The following is a 20,040-nucleotide window of genomic DNA, read 5'->3' as shown; positions in this document are numbered from 1 at the left end:
ATATCTATCTATCTACCTAATCTATCTACCTATCACTCTCTCTCTCATATTCCATGAAATAGATACTATTTATCAACAATGAAGTTTGACCAATGGGAAAAAAAATGAAGTGTCCATAAAAACTTGAAGCACAGGTGTGGACTCTCTCAATTTACCATTATCAACCCCAAAGTCATGCATTTCAGATCACAAGCTCTACTACTAAAAACTTTAGATACCCTCCTGCTTTGTGAAAGAGAAAAAATTGATTAAGGGGGGAGGAGCTGCTTGTTTTGGGACCTGCCACCCTTTGGTGCTCGGGTCGAAACTCTAACCACTGAAACACGCCGGCCAGGGCTCAAGTGCCAAAATTTTAATCCAGGCCGTCTGACCTGAGATTCTCCCTGACCATATTTTAACTTATGACTAAGAAGAAATATGTATCTCCTTTAAATGATTTTATATATCCTGAATTTCCTAAAAATTCCACATTTACCAGTTGGCAACAAACACTACTGCAAGCCAAAAGCCCTCCCTGCCCCCTCCTATTTATTTATGATTAGCATGGACTCCTGTTGTTATTCCCCAATGGTTTATAATTCACTTCTGTCCTCAATTATTGTGTTGATCAACTGTCTGATTTAGCCAGGGGCTGCCCCTTCAAGCTGACCCCTGTGTGTCCTTATGACATGCTCCCATCAGTTTTCTTTATTCTTAAAACCAATTCATTTAAAATTAGCTGTTCTTTTTCCTATTTAAAAGCTACAGGTTATATATTTCAAAAGCATTTACTCGCAACTGCTTCCTAAGTTGATCTTACATAAATGCCCGCCTGGCACACCACTTACACCCTGGATAAACTTTTTAGATGCCCAAAGAAAGATACAGTCACAGAAAGAAAGAAAAAAAATACTGCTGAATCTGCTACAGAGCTAGCTAGATGTAATTTAGGGAAATTACAGGGAAACATAAAGGGAAAAACATACAAGGCAATTCCACTTTGTTGTCATGCATGTGTTTACTTTCAGTTTACAAGAAACTGGCCAAATATCATTTATCAAAATCACAGGCTGTCCCCCTGCCTTACTGTGACAGGAAAGCAGGCCGGAGGTCAGTGGTGGTGATGTGACTCCAAGAGCCAGACCACTCCTTAGACAAGTGGCTTTTTCATATGAAAGAGTGAAGAACCAAGAACAGAGAGCTGTTTTAGGCCCGATGCAGTGATGGGGTAGAAGGTAAATCGGACCTCCCTTGCAAGGTCTGCTAAGATTCCAAGCATAAAAATGACCATTCAAAGGACTGGGGTGGGGGTGGGGGTGGATTGCCAGACAGTCCTTTCTTGACCTACATCTTTTATTTAAACACAGTCCATGATTCCAGACTCTAGGTCTTTTATCAGGGAAGTTACTTACTACTTCTGGGTGCATAACCCTCAGCAGCCCCAGCAGTGTTATAAAAGGCAGATCCGCGTCGGGGCACAGGGAGCTGCGGTGCTGAAGGTCACAGGGACGGAGAAGGCCTGCTGAGGGCACGGATCAAAGTGGCCCGGGTGAGAGGCAGGTGAGTGCTTATCTCCCATCTCCCCCACACGGGGAAGAACTGCTGTTGACACAGTGGAAGCCCAGACAGACTAAACGCAGGGGAAACAGGAGTCTGCAGCTTCTCAAACGAATCCTAAAACCAGCATCTAAGAACTGCACGAATTCCCAGCCAAGCTGGCAAATTAACAAAATGTGGGCTTTTTAGCTCTCCCATTCTTCAGGCCCTTTGAGATTGTTAATGCAGTCAGTGCTCATGGGTCCTACAGCTGCCCACAGCTCAGCTCTTTAAAAAAATATCCTCTCTTTGCTTCCCTGTCTCCTCCCCAAACGATTCTGGTTTTCCCAAGCGTCAGGGCAGAGGCACAACGCCGAGTCTTTCAAGAGAACATAAGCATTTTGAAATGCTAAGAAGACAAGGAGGCAGACGCACATTTCAGGGAAAGACATCTCATCTTCTCTTTGAGCCTTCTGATATCCAGTACCAAGGAGGCTGGAAGGAAAACCGAGGCCATCAGCCTAAGATCACCACATGAGCCCACCTGGCCTTCCATTCCTCTCACTTTTGCAAGTGTCCCTCAGAGCATAGGGTGCTGTCCACACAGGGCTTGTCGCCTGTGACTCCTTCACTCCAACCACACAAAACACTCCCAACCCTACCGTCTGAGAAGATCCACCTGTGGGCAAAATACGCCGAAAAGCGCAATTCACAGGTCCCAATATCATCTCACCCAAAGCTAGTCTTAAAAATATTAACCAGGTTTTTTCTTTATTTTCACACAAGTGCCATCAGTGTATACACTACTTCTCTCATTTATAATGACAGATATTTTTCTACGGTTTTCAAAATTGTTCTTTTTCATCAGTTTTTTGTGTGTGTTCTGCTTCTAACACTAGCTGGCTAGTGTTCTTTTGCCCCTATAAGCCAGCAGTGGTGGGTGAAAGCGTGCTGAACTTTGCATGAGCCAACAAGATCTGAAAATAGCTTGTCTTGCCCACCTGAGGTTGCAGAGACAGAAAAAGAATGAGGTACAGGGTAATGGTCAGGAAAGCAAAAGTGGGAGAAATATACTTTGTACAATCTGTAGCACACAGTCTTAAAGCTTCAAATTGGAGTAGATTTAGCAACAGAAAAATTCAACCCAGAAACAAATCACGTAATTGTCCGGATGTCTGCTTCACATGTATGTAATTTATGTAAAAGTAACATATAGTAACTGCTAAAACTTTCCATTATGTCCATCAATTAATAAAACACATAAAACCAACGAATAATGCATGAAAAAAATCAGAATAAATTTACATGTTGCCTTGAGTTTACGAATATGGAATCCACTAAAAAAAAAATCTGGGTATAAAATTCTATGCATGATTATATTACTTCATCTGTTCTAGTATTATTGTAAATGACAATGATGAAATTATCAAACAAAAGCCAAACACCAGCGACAGTATCTAGGAGAAAAATTCACCACCTGAGCTCCAAGACCACTTGGCTGTATGTTGATAAAAGCAGTAGTTGTTACAAAAGAGAACTTCTACATGGACGGAGAGTGGAGCCCTGATGAACTGTGTAAGAGTAACTGAACAGGTGGGACATTCTCCTTGTCCCTAGGCACCCCTCCTGAGGGAGCCTCTGCAAACTGCCTCAGTGGCTCTTCCCCAACACCCAGCCTTTGGGTACCATGCCTGGATCTGTACCTCTCAGAGCTTTTAAAATAGTCTTCCTTCATCACACTGTAATACACATCTCCCACACCGAAAGTACTAGAGAACCATCCAGACCAGGACTAGAAACATATGTAACTACACACAGCAGCGTATCTGCACCACATTAACTTATGGGACACATATGTGCTCATGTGTCTCTCAGTCTTGACCTCCCATTTTTATTTGTTTTCCCTGGTCTACTTTATTAGTAATACTTTCTACTTTACTGTATGTCTTATTATAAGCTGATTTAAATCCTCTATACAATGAAATATACATGTATATCTGCACCATCCACATAGATGGGAACACAAGATCCAGATGTGTGAGAGCTGAGTGAGCTTCTTTGTGGCCAAACTCAGGCTTATAAGACTAGCTGCATCCCCTGTCTACGCTCCCATTATTAAACCTGGCACACTGTGCTGTAATCACATGCCAGTCTTTATTGGGCAGACTCAGTTCCCGAGGAGTTATATATGCGCCATAAATGTTTGAAGAGAAACTCAGGTGTTGATGAACACGAGTGATGGTTAACTGTGTGTCACCTTGACTGAGCTAAGGGATGCCCACAGAGATGGTAAACCTTATTTCTGGATGTGTCTGTGAGGGGTCTTTGAATCGTAGACTGAGTAAAGAGGTTGCCCTCATTAATGCAGGTGGGCACCATGCCGTTTGCTGAGCAGCTGAAGAGCACACAAAGGCAAAGAAAGAGAAGATTTGCTTTTCTTTTTTTGCTTGAGTTGAGACATCCATCTTCTCCTGCCCTTGGACATGGGTGCTCCTGGGTCTCAGGCCTTTGGAGCTGGGACTGGGACTGGGACTGACACTATCAGCTTTCCTGGTTCTCCAGGTTACAGACAGCAGATCGTGAGACGTCTCAGCCTCCATAACCACATGAGCCAAATCCTATAATAAATCTCCTCTGGTATATATCTATCTATATCTATATCTATATCTGTATCTGTATCTATATCTATCTATATCTGTATCTATATCTATATCTATATCTATATCTATATCTATATCTATATCTATATCATCATCTATATCATCTATCTATCTTATTGATTCTGTTTCTCTGGAGAACCTTGACTAATATACGTCATAACCATTTTTTAATTTTTATAGTTCAAATTGTTGCTAATTAATCCCATATCTTCAAAACACTTGTACTGACCATACCTTGATATCTGGATTACAACTTTAGTTATCAGACTCCTAGACACCACCATTCAGAAAAACCAATACTTCTCCAGATGGGCATAATAACACAAGACTTAAAACAACAACTTGAATTACATAGAACTTTCTGTTACCACTGTTTCAAGTAGAATCATTCACAACATAAACACATTTTTTAAAAAGAAGTTGATTTTTGTTTTTTAAAAATATTAATTTTACTAAATCTCAATCCTCGAGCACATAATGTCTTTTTCATTCTGTGTGAGAAAATAAGTAGTGTGCACAGAGCACTCCCGCTGCATGTCCAGGCACAATGCTGTCCAGAGGAAAAGCGCCGGTGTGATTGCTGGAGCTGTGAGCTGAACTAGCTGCTCTTTCCTGAATCACTATTTTTTAAATTGAGATCGATGGAGATTCACATGCAGCTGTTAGAAATACTAGAGAGAAATCCTGCCTACCCTTTACCCAGCTTCTCCCAGTGGCAACATCCTGCAGAACAACATCATGATCAGAATACTGACACAGACGACAGTGGAGACAGGGAGCAGCTCCATCAACCAAGGCTCTCTCCTGGTCACACCCACTCCCCTCCCCAGCCCCGGCCAACCACCCATTCCTTCTCCCTTTCCATAATTTAAAGACTTTCCTTTCAAGGTGTAATTCACCAAGTGACAAATGCCATGGTGGCTGAAGCAGCCGGAGTCAGAAACCGGCATTCGGTCAACAGGTGAGGAGGATTTTATGTGCATTTTATTGTTAAGCAGCTGGGAGCCATTACGCTGCTGAAAATGAAAGCACCTGGAAGCTAACTACAGGGTGTTACATGAAAGATCAAAATGGAAATCTCAGAATTTCAAGCTCAGGTTCAATATGGCCTTTCAAGCTGATGAAGCTCAAAGTACAGGAGATAATTTTCAAGAACCATGTGAAAAAAAAAAAAAATAAAAAAAAAAAAAAAAGCCAAATGGCAGGAAGTCTCTGCGAAGCCATTTTAATAGCAGCAGATAGCAACTGAATGGTCTTCTCAAGACCACAGTCAGATGACTTCCTTTACCGCTGTCAGCATTTCCTTTGGTAAAAAAGAAGAAAACCCACACTTAGGCCAACCACTAATGAGTAGCCTTGATTCTAAAGGCTACTAAAACTCCAAGGAAATAGTGACCTGTTACATCATCCGCAGGGCCATAGTCTTCAGAAGCTGCATGAACTTCCTCTTTCCTATAACTGTGCAACATTTGCAAAAAGAGAAATTCTTAACATCATGCACCTAAATAATCTTACCTGTACATGCAGTTATGCCTCACTTAATGAAGGGGATACATTCTGAGAAATGTAGGCGATTTTGTCGTCGTGTGAACATCACAGAGTGCACTTACACAGACCTTGATGGGACAGCCCACTGCACACCTAGGCTGTGTGGTCTAGCCTATTGCTCCTAGGCTATAAGTCTACAGATACATCATGTTACTGTAAAAAACACTGTAGGCAACTGTAACATAGTGGTAAGTATTTCTGTATCTAAACATAGAAAAGGTACAGTAGCAACATAGTGTAAAAGATAAAAAATGGTACACCTGTATAGGGCACACACCTTGAATGGACCTTGCAGGACTAGAAGTTGCTCTGAGTGAGTCAGTGAGCAGGTGGTGAGTGAATGTGAAGGCCTAGGACACTACTATACCCTACTGATGACTTTATAAAAACTCTACACTATGGCTACACTAAATTTATTTTTTAAACTTTTCTTTCTTCAACAATAAATTAAACATAGCTTACTGTAACTTTTTACTTCATAAACATTTTAATATTTTTTAACTTTTCAACCCTTGTAACATTTAGCTTAAAACAAAACACATTGTACAGCTGTACAAAAATATTTTCTTTATTTATGTCTTTATAAGTTTTTTTCTATTTTTAAATTTTTTTTTTTTTTTTTCCACTTTCTAAACTGTAGTTAAAAACGAAGACACAAACACAATTAGCCTATGCCTACAGATGGCCAGGATCACCAGCATCACTGTCTTCCACCTCCACACCTTGTCCCACTAGAAGGTCTTCAGGGACAGTAACACCCATGGAGCTGTCATCTCCTATGATGACAATGCCTTCTTCTGGAATTCCTCCTGAACGACCTGCCTGATGCTCTTTTTGTGGAAGTGTCACTCTTTCCAGAAGTATGTTTCTTTTTTTCTCATAGATTTTCTTGTAACCAGACAATGCACCATCCAAACCTTTCAGCATTGGGGTCCATGTTTCGAAACTTCTTACGGCGCCTGCTGTGGTCTGAAAACGCTTCTGCTAAACCCTTCGCTGTTCATTTTCCTGGGGCTTCTTCTGTTTCACTCCTGCAGTTTTCTTTTCTCTTGCCTCTCCTTCAGCTCTGCATCCCTGTTCTACTTCCAACAGCTCCTCATTCGCCAAGTCCTCAGGAGCCACCTCTAGGAGCTCCTCAACGTCGCCTCATCTGCACCCACATTCACGTTGGTTACCCAGCCCTGTTGATTCCTGCAAGCTCCTCACCCTCGGCGAGTCCTTGGAAGTCACGAACGAACCTGAGCGTCTTCTTCCTGATGCCATTCATACAGTCCTTGGTGACATCACCCTAAACCCAGGCTAGGTTCAGTCCTTGGTGACATCACCCTAAACCCAGGCTAGGTTCTTAATGAAGAACCTCGAACATCACAGATGTAATCTTTCCAGACTGCATCAGGGTCTTCTCAGCGTCTCCCTCAATTGCAGGAAAAGCATGGACAAAGGTCCTCCTCAGGTCACAGGCCTTAAGAGCTTTAGTAATTCCTTGATCCAATGGGTGGATCAAAGCGGTGATGTCTGGAGGGAGACACACAACTTTGACAGTGAGGAAGATCACCAGGAAAAGGAGGATGTCCGGGAGCATCACCAATAAGAAAAATCTTGAAAGGTATGTTATTCTCTAAATAATAGACGCTGGCAGAGCAATCAGGAGGCCACCTTGGAAGAGGAGCTGGGTCATCCATAGCGTCTCTCTGCTCCTGTAGTTCACAGCGGCATGTGCTCACTGGTACGCTTGGAGGCCCTAGGGGTCCTCACTGTGTCAGATCACAAAGGGTTTTGATGTGTAGCCTGCAACACTGCCCCCACGCAAGACTATCATCCTGTCCTTAAGAGCCTTGAAACCTGGCATGGATTTGGCCTCCTTATGGACAAAGTCCTTCCAGGCATCCATTCCCAGTATAGGGAGGGAGGTTTCATCCATACTGAATATTTGCTCTGGCAAGTACTTTTCCTCTATAATCAGCTTATCTAGAGTTTCCAAAAATCCTTCAGTTGCCTTCACATCAGCACTCACAGACTCACCACTCACACATTATGGAATGAATGACGATTCTTAAATCCTTTAAACCACCCAGAGCTGGCAGTAAATTCACCATGGTAGTCGGGTCCAGCTTCTTCTTTCACCGTTACAAACTTTTGCTTTGGCCACGATCATCATGACGTTGACAGGAATACGCTCTGTGACTGGCCTTCCATCCAGGCCATTACAAGTTTCTCCATGTCTGACACAGGCCCTTCCTGAATTTCCGTTAGTCTCGTTGCCCTCAACGAAGCAGGTCCTTTGCCAGCTTCCATCACGTTGGTCTTGTTCTTCAAGACTGTGGCCGTGGTAGAATGAGACATGCCTGCCTGGCGAGCAGTGACATCACTGACTGACTTTCTACCTTCGGAGTCCCAAATCACCTTTCATTTCATTTTCAGGTCAATCACTCACCGCGGCCTCTTACTGGCAACATCAGCAGTGGATCTTGTACACTTAGGGTCCGTGATGAGCAACACAACACAAATTAAATCAAGCACAGGAGAAAATGGTGCAGTCGAGAGACTCTTTAACGTGAGATGTGTGAGGCAGCTGCCGGTGTAACACGGCAAAGTAGAAAGAGTACACTCTTAATGACAAAAAGTATAGTAAATATAAACCAGCGACATCGTTGCTTATCGTCATTATCAAACATTACAGACTGTACCTAATGGTACGTGTTAGACTTTTATAGGGCTGGCAGTGCAGTTTCTTCGCAGCAGCATCACCACGCACGTGAGGAAGGCGCGGCGCTGTGGAGTTACCACAGCAGCGTTCTCACCAGGCGCTGGGGATTTTTTGCTCTGTTATAATCTTAGGGGACCAGTGTCATATGTGCGGTCCACTGTTGACTGAAATGTTATGCGGCACATGACTGACTGTATCATATGCGATTTTTTACTATCCAAAACTCTTATCTCAATTTCTGGCTAAAGAAGACCATGTATCTTTGGGCTGAGTTTTTGTTTTTTTGTGTTTTGTTTTTTTTAACATCACAGCCGTTATAACAAGCAGTAAGTAGTATATGAATAAGGGGAATTCAACAGTTGTTGGAAAAAAACTAAGTGCAGTTCCAACAAAAGCAACTATAACAAAATGTAACTTACAAAAGTTACATTTAAAACATACAATAAAACCCAAACAGTTATCTAGAAATGAATCTAAGAAAAGATATACAAGAACTTGACGGAGAAAAATTAAAGAAAACGGTCTAGGTAAATTTAGAAAAAGATTAGGCACAAGGGTGTAACTATGTCAGTCCCATCCCAAATGAAATTCCAATAAAATCTCCAGGGGTTTTTTCACAGAACTCAACAGGTTAATCCTAAAGTGTACAGTACGGAAGTCACAAATTAAATCATTCACATAATGGTGAATGAATATAATGAACTGTAGAAGGATCCTCCAATATCATTATGTAATACTCTTATGTACACAAAACAATATTAGATACCAACACGGGTTCATATGTACTGACAGTATAAAAGCATGGATGGGAGCTACAAACATCAAATTCCAACCATCAAATTCAGAATAGCAGTTACTGAAGGGAATGGGACCAGAGAGGTATTAACTGGAGTTTCAGTTTGACTTGTAATCTCTTATTTCTTAAACTGGGTGATGGATACAAAGGTATTTATCATATTATTCCCTAGTCTTTAAACTCTATTTGTATGTCTTAAATATTCCATAAAAAAGCCCAGAATGCCTTTTATTTGAGAACCATGTTATCACATGATCTAGCAAACATAATCTAATAGCTACATCAGCACCACCTTGTTAAAAACATGGATTATTAGGCTAACCCAGAATCAGAATTTCTGGGAGGGAAGGAGCATGTCACTGTAACACAGAGCCTCATTTGGGAACTCTTGGTAACCACTAGCCACTGATAACTAATCCATCAACAAAATTGGTTCCAACCTGACAATGAGATATTTAAGTGCTTAAGATTGCCTAATGACTTTCCAACTGATGCAAATGTCTAGGATGTGGATTCTAATTTGAGAGCAAAACCGTACAAATTTTAAAGTAGTGTACCTTTTCCTATACCCCCTAAAAGGACCAGATGTATAAAAAACTAGAAATATCTTATAAAGTAATAATATCAAATGATTCTACAGCAGCACATAATTTGTTGACATACTCTACAGGGAGTATGTCATAACAAAATTCCACTTAAGATGATCAAAGATGCTATTCTTAAGGACAAAGTGATAAAAGTCACTGGCAACTGCCCTCAAGATGCATTTCCCTCAAGCATATAGATAGGAACACCATGCTTCTTTCCTTTCCTAATTTTCTTCCTTGTAATAAAATCACAGCTAAATTTGTCTAGAGAAATACACAGAACAGAAAACAGTTTATCAAAAGTTCCAGGTAGCCCTGGCCTGTGTGGCTCCGTTGGTTGAAGCGTCAGTCATGTACACCAAAAGGCTGTGGGTTCGAATCCCGGTAAGGGCACATACCTAGGTTTCAGTCAGTTGGGGGCAGGTACGGAAGGCAACCAATCAATGTTCTTTCTTACATCAACATTTCTCTCTCTCACTCTCTCTCTCTCCCTTCCCGTCTCCTAAAATAAATAAGCATATCCTCAGGTGAAGATTAAAAAAAAAAAAAAAAAGTTCCAGGTATTATTACTGCTATGGTAACTTCATCCCCCTGCTCCTAAGAAATAAAGTTAACTAGGGAAGACTAAGTTGTTAAAATGCATGACACATCCAAGGGCTGACAAATATATATTTTCCCTCGATATTTAAAAATCACAACTAAAAATGTATAAAAGGAATTACTTTGATATTTTAAACAACACGAATCTGCTGAACTCATGAATATGAGAAGACTCACTTACCAGGACTTTCTACTCTCTTATAGTGGTAGGGGTTGATGCACACCTCCTTCTGCTTGGAACCAAAAGGAAACTCGCAGCATTCCAGTGGTTTCAGTTCATGGTGGCTCTGAAGATCGGGCCAGCGCCACACACGGCAGTAAATGACATGAGGCAGTCCCTTCCGGTGGGAAACTTGCAGCCTGCCATCCAGAGAGCGGGGAATGGTGACACAGTTGCTGGGCTGCCCCGGGCAGCTCAGGGCCTTCTCCAGTTCCTCCATGGCTCCTTTCTTTTTCTTTAGTTTTTTCACCAAAGCGTCAACGGCTTTCTCTGCCCATTTTTCTTCTTCATCGCCCTGCTTCCACCCAAGAAGCCTCTTCACAGCTGGACTCGTGAAAGAAAATAAACTTGTCACGTTCATGGTGATGGCACTAGTTACGCACTCCTTGTTTTTGGTAAAATGAAGGAATCTCCAAATGCAAAAGGACAAGAGAAGGGACTTCCCTTTATTTACATAGGATTCTCCTTAGCTTCTCAGTCTTGAGGTGCTGAAAAGTAGAAATGACCATTCCTAGTGTTGCAAAAGGTAACCCAAAGTCAGCACCTAGAAAAGAAAAAAGGGGGAAAGAAAGGTTTAAAATCATCTCTACCACAAAGCCACAATTTATTACAGAATTGCTACGGGCCATGAACGATTTTCAGTGCTTTTATGCACTACGATATGATACAAACTGAACGACATCCCCCCAAAACCTATGTTAAAACTCTAACCCCCAATGTCACTATATTTGGAGATGGAGCCCGTAAGGAAGTAATTAAGGTTAAATGAGGTCATGAGTGTGGGGCCATAATCTGATGGGACCGGGGGATTTATAAAAAGGAGATCTTTCTCTCTCTCCCTCTCTCCCCACTGAGGAAAGGCCATGTGAGGACACAGAGAGAAGGCAGCCATCTGCAAGCCCAGAAGAGAAAACCAGAAACCAAATTAGCTGGAACCTTGGTCTTGGACTTCCTAGCTTCCAGAACTATGACAAATAAATTTCTGTTGTTTAAACCACACAATCTATGGTACAGTAAGTCCTCACTTAACGTTTTCGATAGGTTCTGCGACTTTAAGCAAAACAACATATAAGGAACCCAATTTTACCATAGGCTAACTGATATAAACAAGAGTTCCTATGGCATCTCATCAACGTTAGGCCAAAACATTGAACAAAACGACATTATTCAAGGACCTGCTGCACTTTGTTATGGCAGCCCAAGCAGACAGATATACAGTATTTACTCCTTTAAATGATCCTTACAGCTAGGTAAGAAAGCATTGTCATTTTACAGATGAATAAACTGAGACACAGTTTAAAGAGTAGTATGTTACTGTTTACATGAGTTCTGAGATAGAAGCAATAGACATCTTAATGTAAAAAAGTTTAAGTTCTCAGCAGATATTATAATCTTTTCTATTTAGATTCATTCATAGCACTAAAAATGTATTTTAAGACACACCTGCATCAGTAAAAACTGAAAACAACAGGAAAAAAAAATACCATGTTTTTAGTTTGTTCCTCAAGTACTTCTTATGCTAAAAGGAGAGATAATTATGTTTCTACCATATAAATGTAGCAACGTTTTAGGGTATTTATTCAGTTAATAAGCCTATGCCTATGAGCTACAAGACATGTAAAGTAAGAAATTTAGTTCACACTTTTTCAAATTCGCTTTTCATAGACATGAACGGAATGACGCACATGAACATATACCTGACCAAATTCTTTCGTCCATTGTCTCATTTAAACCTTCTAGTTACTCTACACCAGATGCAAGCACAAAAGGTGAGAAAGATTGAAGAGGATAACTTTACGCAAACTCCAGCTAAGACGCAGTGGCATGTATCAAACCAACCTCTTCCCAAAAATAACTATAAAAGTGGAATAAAATACAAACAAATTGGGGGAGGGGGAGAGCCTAGCTTTTTAAAGGCATCGAAGAGCAACCAAAGTATGCAGGATCAGAGGGGCCAAGATGCTAGAGAGAAGGAAAAAGCAATGAAGTGAGCTGAGCATTCTTCACTGCTTTACTTTTCAAGGGCCTAGTAGCCATGCTGAAAGAGGCTAAAGAACAAGCAGAGATTTCAGTAGTCTCATAGTAGAGACACAAAAAAAAAATGGAAGTTGAGGGCCTGCTGAGAAGGAGGACCTCGTAAATACATTAGGCTTTCAGTTCAGATCCATAAGGGCAAAAATGACATAGACCAGTTTTTATACTGAAATATAGCCTAGAGTCATTTAAATACTAAACTGGATCAAAGTCATGGGAGAAGACTGACAGAGACAATATTTGTAGAAACTGGCCAAGGCTTTTCCAAAACTGACAACAGATATCTAGCCACAGATTCATGAAGCCCTATAAATCCCAAGAAGGATAAATACAAAGAAATCTACAGGTTTTGATGTGTCATATCACAATAAAATTGCTGAAAACCTATGACAAAATTCTTCAAAGACATTACAATCAAATAAGCACAAAAAAGCTGACAGCCGACATTTGAGCAGAAACAATGGAAACAAGAAGACAATGAAATAACATCCTAGCATGCCAAATGTAAACAAGTAGCTGGTAACTCAGAGTTCTATACTTAGTAGAAAAATCATGCAAAGAAAAAAAATGATTGTGAAATAAAGATGCTTTCCAATAAACAAAATCTGAGAAAACTGGCTTTCAGCAGAAATTCATCAGGAAGAAGGAAAAAGATCCTAGAAAGAAGCAAGGAACTGCAGGAACAAATGAAGAGTCCCAGAAGGATAAATAAGGGTAAAGCTAAATGAATACTGACTTTACAAAACAATAATAGGCCTCTCTTTGGTGATTAAAATATGCAATTCAAATGCATGACAAGACAAAGCAGAAAGGGCTAAATGAAGCTAGTGTTCTAAGCTCCCTATATTACCCAGGCTGTGGTAAAGAATTAAATTATCATGGATATAAGTTTTAAAGTTATGTTATAATAAAGCAACCACTGAAAGAATACTTTAAAAACCATAAAAGGGTAACAGTAGTTAAAAAATATAGAATTATTTTAAAATATATGATTAACACAAAGAATATAAGAAAGGGAAAAAAAGGACCAAGTAATGGATGGGACAAATAAACAATAATATACTTTAGATCTGATCCCCAAAGTATGAGCAATTACTTAAATATAAACAGATTATATTACATATGTAACTAAAAGATGGGAGTGAGGATGGGGAGCACCATTGAACCAGTGTACTTACCAGAGACACAGAATAAACATAAGGACAGAGAAAGGTTGATAGGAAAAGGGTGAAAAAAGATACCTATGAGTATTCTAACCAAAAACGCTGGCAAAGTTATCCAGTCAGACAAAACAGACTTTAAAATAAGAAGCATAATCAGAGATAAAAAGCTACATTACATAAGGTTAAAAGAGTTAATCTACCATGAATATATCACAATCCCCACCATGACTATATCAAATTTTTATGCACCTAATAACAGTCTCAAAATACATAAAGCAGAATCTGACAGAATTAAAATAATAAAGAGAGAAACCCACAACCTAGTGGAAGATCAACACAGTAACTGATAACACAAGCAAACAAAAATCAATAGATATAGAAGGTTAACAACATATTTAAAAATGTGATCCAATTCATGTACATATATCACTGTACCCAGCAACTGTAGAATGCAAAATGCTTTCAAATACACATGGAATATTTACTCAAAATGACAATATAATGAGCCATAAAACAAATCTCCACACAGAGCAAAACCATACAGAATATGTCCTTTGATCATAGCATAAGAAAGAAATCAATAACAAAAATATTGTTATTGAAAATAATTGTACTTCTAAATAACCCATGGGTCAAAGAAAAAAACAGTGGAAATTAGAAACCCTTTTTAACTTATTAATTATAAAAATATGACAAATTAAAACCTGTAAGAATGTGGCTCAAACCATGTTTAAGGGGAAATGTATACTCTTAAATGCATATATTGGAAAGGAAAAAAGAAGCTGAAAACCAATGTTCTATGTATCTACCACAAGAAAACAAACATGTTCAATTAAATCTAAAGAAAGAAGAAGGAAATGAGAGCAGAAATTAAAGAGAGAAAAAAAGCATAACAGAGAAAAACCTATAAAATCAAAGTTGGTTCTTTGACAACACTAATAAAACTGAATAAACCTCTAGAAAAACTAGTTAATAAAAGAGAAGGTACATATTACCAATAACAAATAAAAGGGGGAAATCACTACTGATCCTCAGAAATTAAAAAAGATAATGATTATGAACTGTCTCAGCAAATTGTGCTGTGGTCACTTACATGTCTTCCTCATTATAAGAAAATAAGGAATTTATCTTTGGAGCCCAGCAGTGTGCCTGGCACACAGCAGATTCTTAATAAGTGTTTAATGAGTGATTTACCTCCCTGAAGAAATCAGAAGGCCAAGTATGGGGCTTTAACTTTATTCAATATTTAGTATGAATAAATATTATCAAATACAAATACTATTTACTAGGTTGTAGGGAGTCAGTAGTTTCCTTTTTAAAATTAAAGAGTTTTATCCAAATTTGCCAGTTCTTTTCAAGCTGGTAATTATTTTCATTTAATAGGAAAGGAAACAGGAAACAAAATGATGCTATTATCAAAAGTCACACTTGGTCAGAGTGTACCTATCGAAAGGATCGTTTACTAAAGGTTAGTTTTGCAAAAAAACAAGACAGACAACCTCTATCTAGTCCTCTAGTCACAATTTATGAAGGGAATATATTTCTTCTTAGTCAGTATGTCATTTCTTCTGTTCTAAAGACGACTACTTTATATTTTAGCCAATGACTTTCAAACAGAGGGGGTGAGTGTATATCAAAATCACTTGGGGCTACTTCAAACTCTATCACCAATGGGTTTGTTATACTAAAAAGTGTGTTGGGGGTGGCGGGGACAGATTAAGAACCACCATTTCAGACCTTTGTTTTAACTATTCGAATTGACATTCATTCAACAAAACTGTACTGAGTGCCTGCTAAGTACCTGGCACTGTGCTACATACACAGAGGACAGGACAGAGGCACAGATGTCCACATGCTGAAGCAGCACACATACTAATGCAAGAACCAGTAGGTAACTACAACACTGTGTGATAAAAGCCCTAATACAGGTAATAAATAACATAGAAAAGCAGAAAAAGAGAGGACAACTCCAGGGATTGCAGGAAGCTCTGCCAATGAGGAAGGATCTGACAGGCCTGAAAGGATGCGTAGAATTTTGTGAAACAATAGAGCTAACATTTTGAACGATCATTATCTGACACGCTGTTCCAAGCACTTTACATCTACTGACTTGTTTAATCTTTGCAACAAACCCTCCGAAGTGCATGCTACCACATTCTTTATTTTACAGGTAGGGAAAGTGAAATGTAGAAAAGTTGAATAACTTGCCCAAAGTTTACATGCACAGCTGTATGTCAGAACTGGGGTTTGAACCCATGCTGCCTGACTCTAGAGCCTCACTTTCTTTTAACCACTTTTCTCAATTGCTAGCTTTAAAGACACATAATGGAAATGCTAAGGTTCAAGGTGGTCAGAGACAATACAAGACTGGGAAAAAGGGCAGGGGCAAGACAGTGAAGGGCCTGTGATATGATACATCTTGTCCTGAAGACAAGTGGACAGTTTTAAATCAGAGCATCTCCCTGATTAGATGTATGTTTTAGAAAGACGGCTAAGGTGATATCCTCAATACAGGAAGTCTTCTCCACACAGAGAACAAAAACCCAAAACAAAAGACACCGCCTTAAAATACTGCATGGGCCAGTTAGGGAGTGAATGTCTTGATGTCACAAAAGTTAAAGGGCCAAGATCACAACCCTTTGCATATAAATGCACAGACGAAACAAAACAGAGGCTGATCACTAATTTTTGCCTTATTGAGTTAAGCTTTTTTTTTTTTTATATACAACTCAAACAGGTCATCTACCTCCCATTAGGAATTCAAATGAGTCCATGATACTATGGCCTTGGCAAGACAACTCATTTTTTTCTGCCCCTTTTTGTACTTCCTGCTTTAGTTTATGTCAAAAGTTAAGTGGCCTTATCAGTTTAAAGTGCAAAATAAAAACATGAGTCAGCAAACAGAGATTTCCTTCCCGCTTCTCCAAATACAAACATTTCGCACTGACCAAAAAAACCCCCAAACCATTATCTAGTAAAGAAACCCCCCCCCCGCCAAAGCCTTAAAATATTAAAATCTTTGTTTTAGTAACTTCACTTTTAGAAACTTAGTCCAAACTATTCTGAATGAGAAAAGGTAAAAAGTTTTTGTACAAAGGTTTTCATCAGAGCATTGTTTACTTGGGGGGGGTGGGTTGGAGAAGAGAAATATCTAATAACTGGAAAATAGTTACATAAGCTATAGTACAATTCACTCAATAGACTGTTATATATCCGTTTAAAAAATATTTATAAAAACTACATAACTAGGGAAAACCCTTAAGCAGAACACAAAGCGATTTATATAACATAAACAACTTCGCAAATACAACAAAATACTAATAGTGGCTGGGCTTGGAAAGCTAATAATATTTCTCTCTCCCCTACTTTTTAAAACTTTCCAAATACTCTTTAATGAAAAACTCTAACTTTAAAATAAATTTTTAAAGCCTCTATATGTAATATGCTAATTACGAAACAATAAAACTCAATTTCTTGAGCTCAAGCCACACACAATCCGTACTTGCATGTCAGGTTGGACTTGCAGTGTGATCTGATTTCAGAAGTAATAGTAATTAATAGTAATAGTAATAGTAATAGTAATAGTAATAGTAATAGTAATAGTAATAGAAGTGTAGTTTAAAGCAGGGTTCTCCACTCAGAACCCTTCCCTGTGGGGTCCCATCCCTGGGAAGGGCTTCTCCGAGCACTGCCAGAAGCCGAATGAGAAAAATATGCCTTCTGACTTGGATACTTAATTTTGCAAATTATGTGGTATTCCTTAACGTTAAAAGGAAAAAAAGGAAAAAAATTTACCACACCTTTAACTGCTGTGTAAGCCGCTTTACATTTAGAGGGAGCCTAAGGAGCCAGCTGTCCGACAGTGGGCATTTTCTCCCTCTCGGCCTCATCTGGTAAAGCGCCGCGTAATCACCCGGCTGCGTGAATATCTACAAAATCACTCCCTGCCATTCCGTGTCTTTCAGATCCCAATTTCCCAAGGAAAGTTTTAAAAGGAAATTATTCTAATTTGTACCTAAAGGTAGATTATTTTAAGAAGGCAGGGTAGCTACCAAGGGTTCCAAACCAGGTAACACTTCAATAAAAAGATGAGGAGAGAGGGGACAGATAATGACCATATGTCCTCTGTAGCTGCAGATTAGTGCCATTTTACAAATCTTGCACTGGCATGGAATTCAGTGAGCTAGACAAAATAAATGATCCCATTAAACAGTGAGGGGATAATTAAATTCTCCGATAAAAATAAACATAAAATATAGGCTCCAAAAAAGTGACTGGGGGGAAAAATCAGGATCCTAGTATCTTTAAAAAAGTAACTGACAGAAGATAAATGATCTATTTTCAATGAAGCAAGTGACGCACTTTTTAAAATTCACTTCTTGTTCTCTGGTTCATTACTCTATCTTAACTCTAATGGTAAAACATCAAAGCATAAAGATCAAAAGAACCAAGGAACTGAAATCACAGGGTATTGATTAACTTTACTTTGAAAATGGTTAAGAGTTGGAGGAGTTATTTAAGGGGAAAAAAGACAACTTTATAAAAATTATCTTTCTATAAAAACGTTTGATCCTTTGGGGAGGGGGCAAGTATTCCCAAGTAAGTAAATAAACTGTGTGCACATTTCCTAACTTATACCACTAGTTTTCTTCGCAAACAGATGATCTTCTGAATAAACGGAAAAAGTAAGACCTGAGCTTCCAAAGTGCTACAGCGGGGCTTCAGAGATGTCACAAGCAAACGGTATGATTTTTGTAGTTCAGTATTTTTATATCTACAGCACATCATCGTAGAGAATGCCAAGGAGATATAAAAGCCCCCAGGACAAGTTGTATAAAGTGACTGGTGGCAATACTCATCAATATTATGAAAACGTATGTGTCATCTATCCAATATTAGATAGGATTCAAGGCCTGATGAAAATGCACAGCTAAATTAAAACATCAAAAAGGGTAACGAAAATGAACATGCCAGAAGATCTGTAATGTAATTTTTTATTATTCCAAAATGGACATTTTTTTGTTATTTGATTTCTCTTACTGTACCTAATTATACATAGGCATGTATGTACATGAAAAAACATTACAACAAACATAAAACAGATGGGATTTCTCTAGCTATTTCAGTCTCAAAAAGACACCCCAAAGTAACAATGCTCTCTGATTTGGTTTCAGCAAATAATCTGTTCAAATGTTTCTTTTCCCCAGTTACCCCAACTAGGAACTAACCTGGCTTTGAAATATTTGTATTGTAAGAGAAAACAGGTGAAGCGCCTTTGCATTTCTTTTTCCTGTTTTAAAAGAGCAGTTAGCTCTTGACTTTCAACATTTCCCAATTTCAAAGGGGTGAAATGTAGCCCAACATAACCAAATGTAACCCATCACCAACCAAAATAAGGGGGGTGGGGGTCTTAGAACAAGAAAAAAGTGAGAATGGATAAAACCTCTCTCCATTTCTTTTACAGATTCAAAAGAACTTTTCAAACTACTTCACTGCTTGGCAGTTGGGCTAAAAGGAACTCTACTTTGACAGAGTCCTCAGAAAAAGAAAACATATTTAAATAAATCCCTATGCAAGGAAGCAATATGAAGATCCACTGGGGATCACAGCGATCTGCCCTGTCTCAAATCAAAGCATCAGCCAGGTCCTGCCGTCACCAACACCTAGAGTCAAATTTCACCTTACTGAACCCCTTTACTATCAAGCTTTGTTTTGGTTACTTCCAAACATTTCCCAACTTTCTAAACATGTGATTGATGACACAATAACTAGCTTGCCATTTTCTCATTAACATTTGTGTGTGTGTTTTTTCAGAGATGAATTTCCTAAAGCTGGAGACATCGAGGGTTGAGGCTGGGAGAGAGGACAAGCTCCTGAAAGCCTCTTTTTAGCAATGCAATTAGGGCACTGCTGCCTTTAAAACACGCCTTCCACTTAGTATCCAGGTGTGACTTAAGTGACATGCCAGCGAGAGCTGCGATGTGGTCTCTCAGCAGAGCGTTAGGTGAATGGGGATCTCAGGAATCGGAAAGAAAAGGGGCAGCACGTCGGGTCTGGAGTCTAACTTACCACGTTTAAGTTAATCGCAAGCTGTGACATTTCAGTCAAATGATTTCAAAAGCAGCACCCCCTTGGAAAAAAAGAGGCAAGGATTGTACGGATGTCACAATTACAGGAGTCTCCAAGGACAGGACAGTATGTGGCTTATAG

At 39.3% G+C, this 20,040-nt stretch overlaps 1 protein-coding gene across 2 annotated transcripts in view; it reads right to left on the bottom strand.

The window, feature by feature from the left end:
- Positions 1-20,040, bottom strand: part of SMAD1 (SMAD family member 1) — a 65,052-nt gene that overhangs the window by 26,223 nt on the left and 18,789 nt on the right. For both annotated transcript variants that reach the window (XM_081136426.1, XM_081136427.1), the window contains exon 2: positions 10,595-11,177. In XM_081136426.1, the coding sequence (XP_080992552.1) occupies positions 10,595-10,994 (400 nt within the window). In that variant the 5' untranslated portion in view covers positions 10,995-11,177. The remainder of the gene's footprint in view (positions 1-10,594; positions 11,178-20,040) is intronic.

The sequence above is a fragment of the Miniopterus schreibersii genome (genome assembly GCF_964146895.1).
Source record: "Miniopterus schreibersii genome assembly, chromosome: 4".
Classification (NCBI taxonomy): domain Eukaryota; kingdom Metazoa; phylum Chordata; class Mammalia; order Chiroptera; family Miniopteridae; genus Miniopterus; species Miniopterus schreibersii.
The sequence above is the reverse complement of the archived record's forward strand: the minus strand, read 5'-3'. Positions and strand labels throughout refer to the sequence as shown.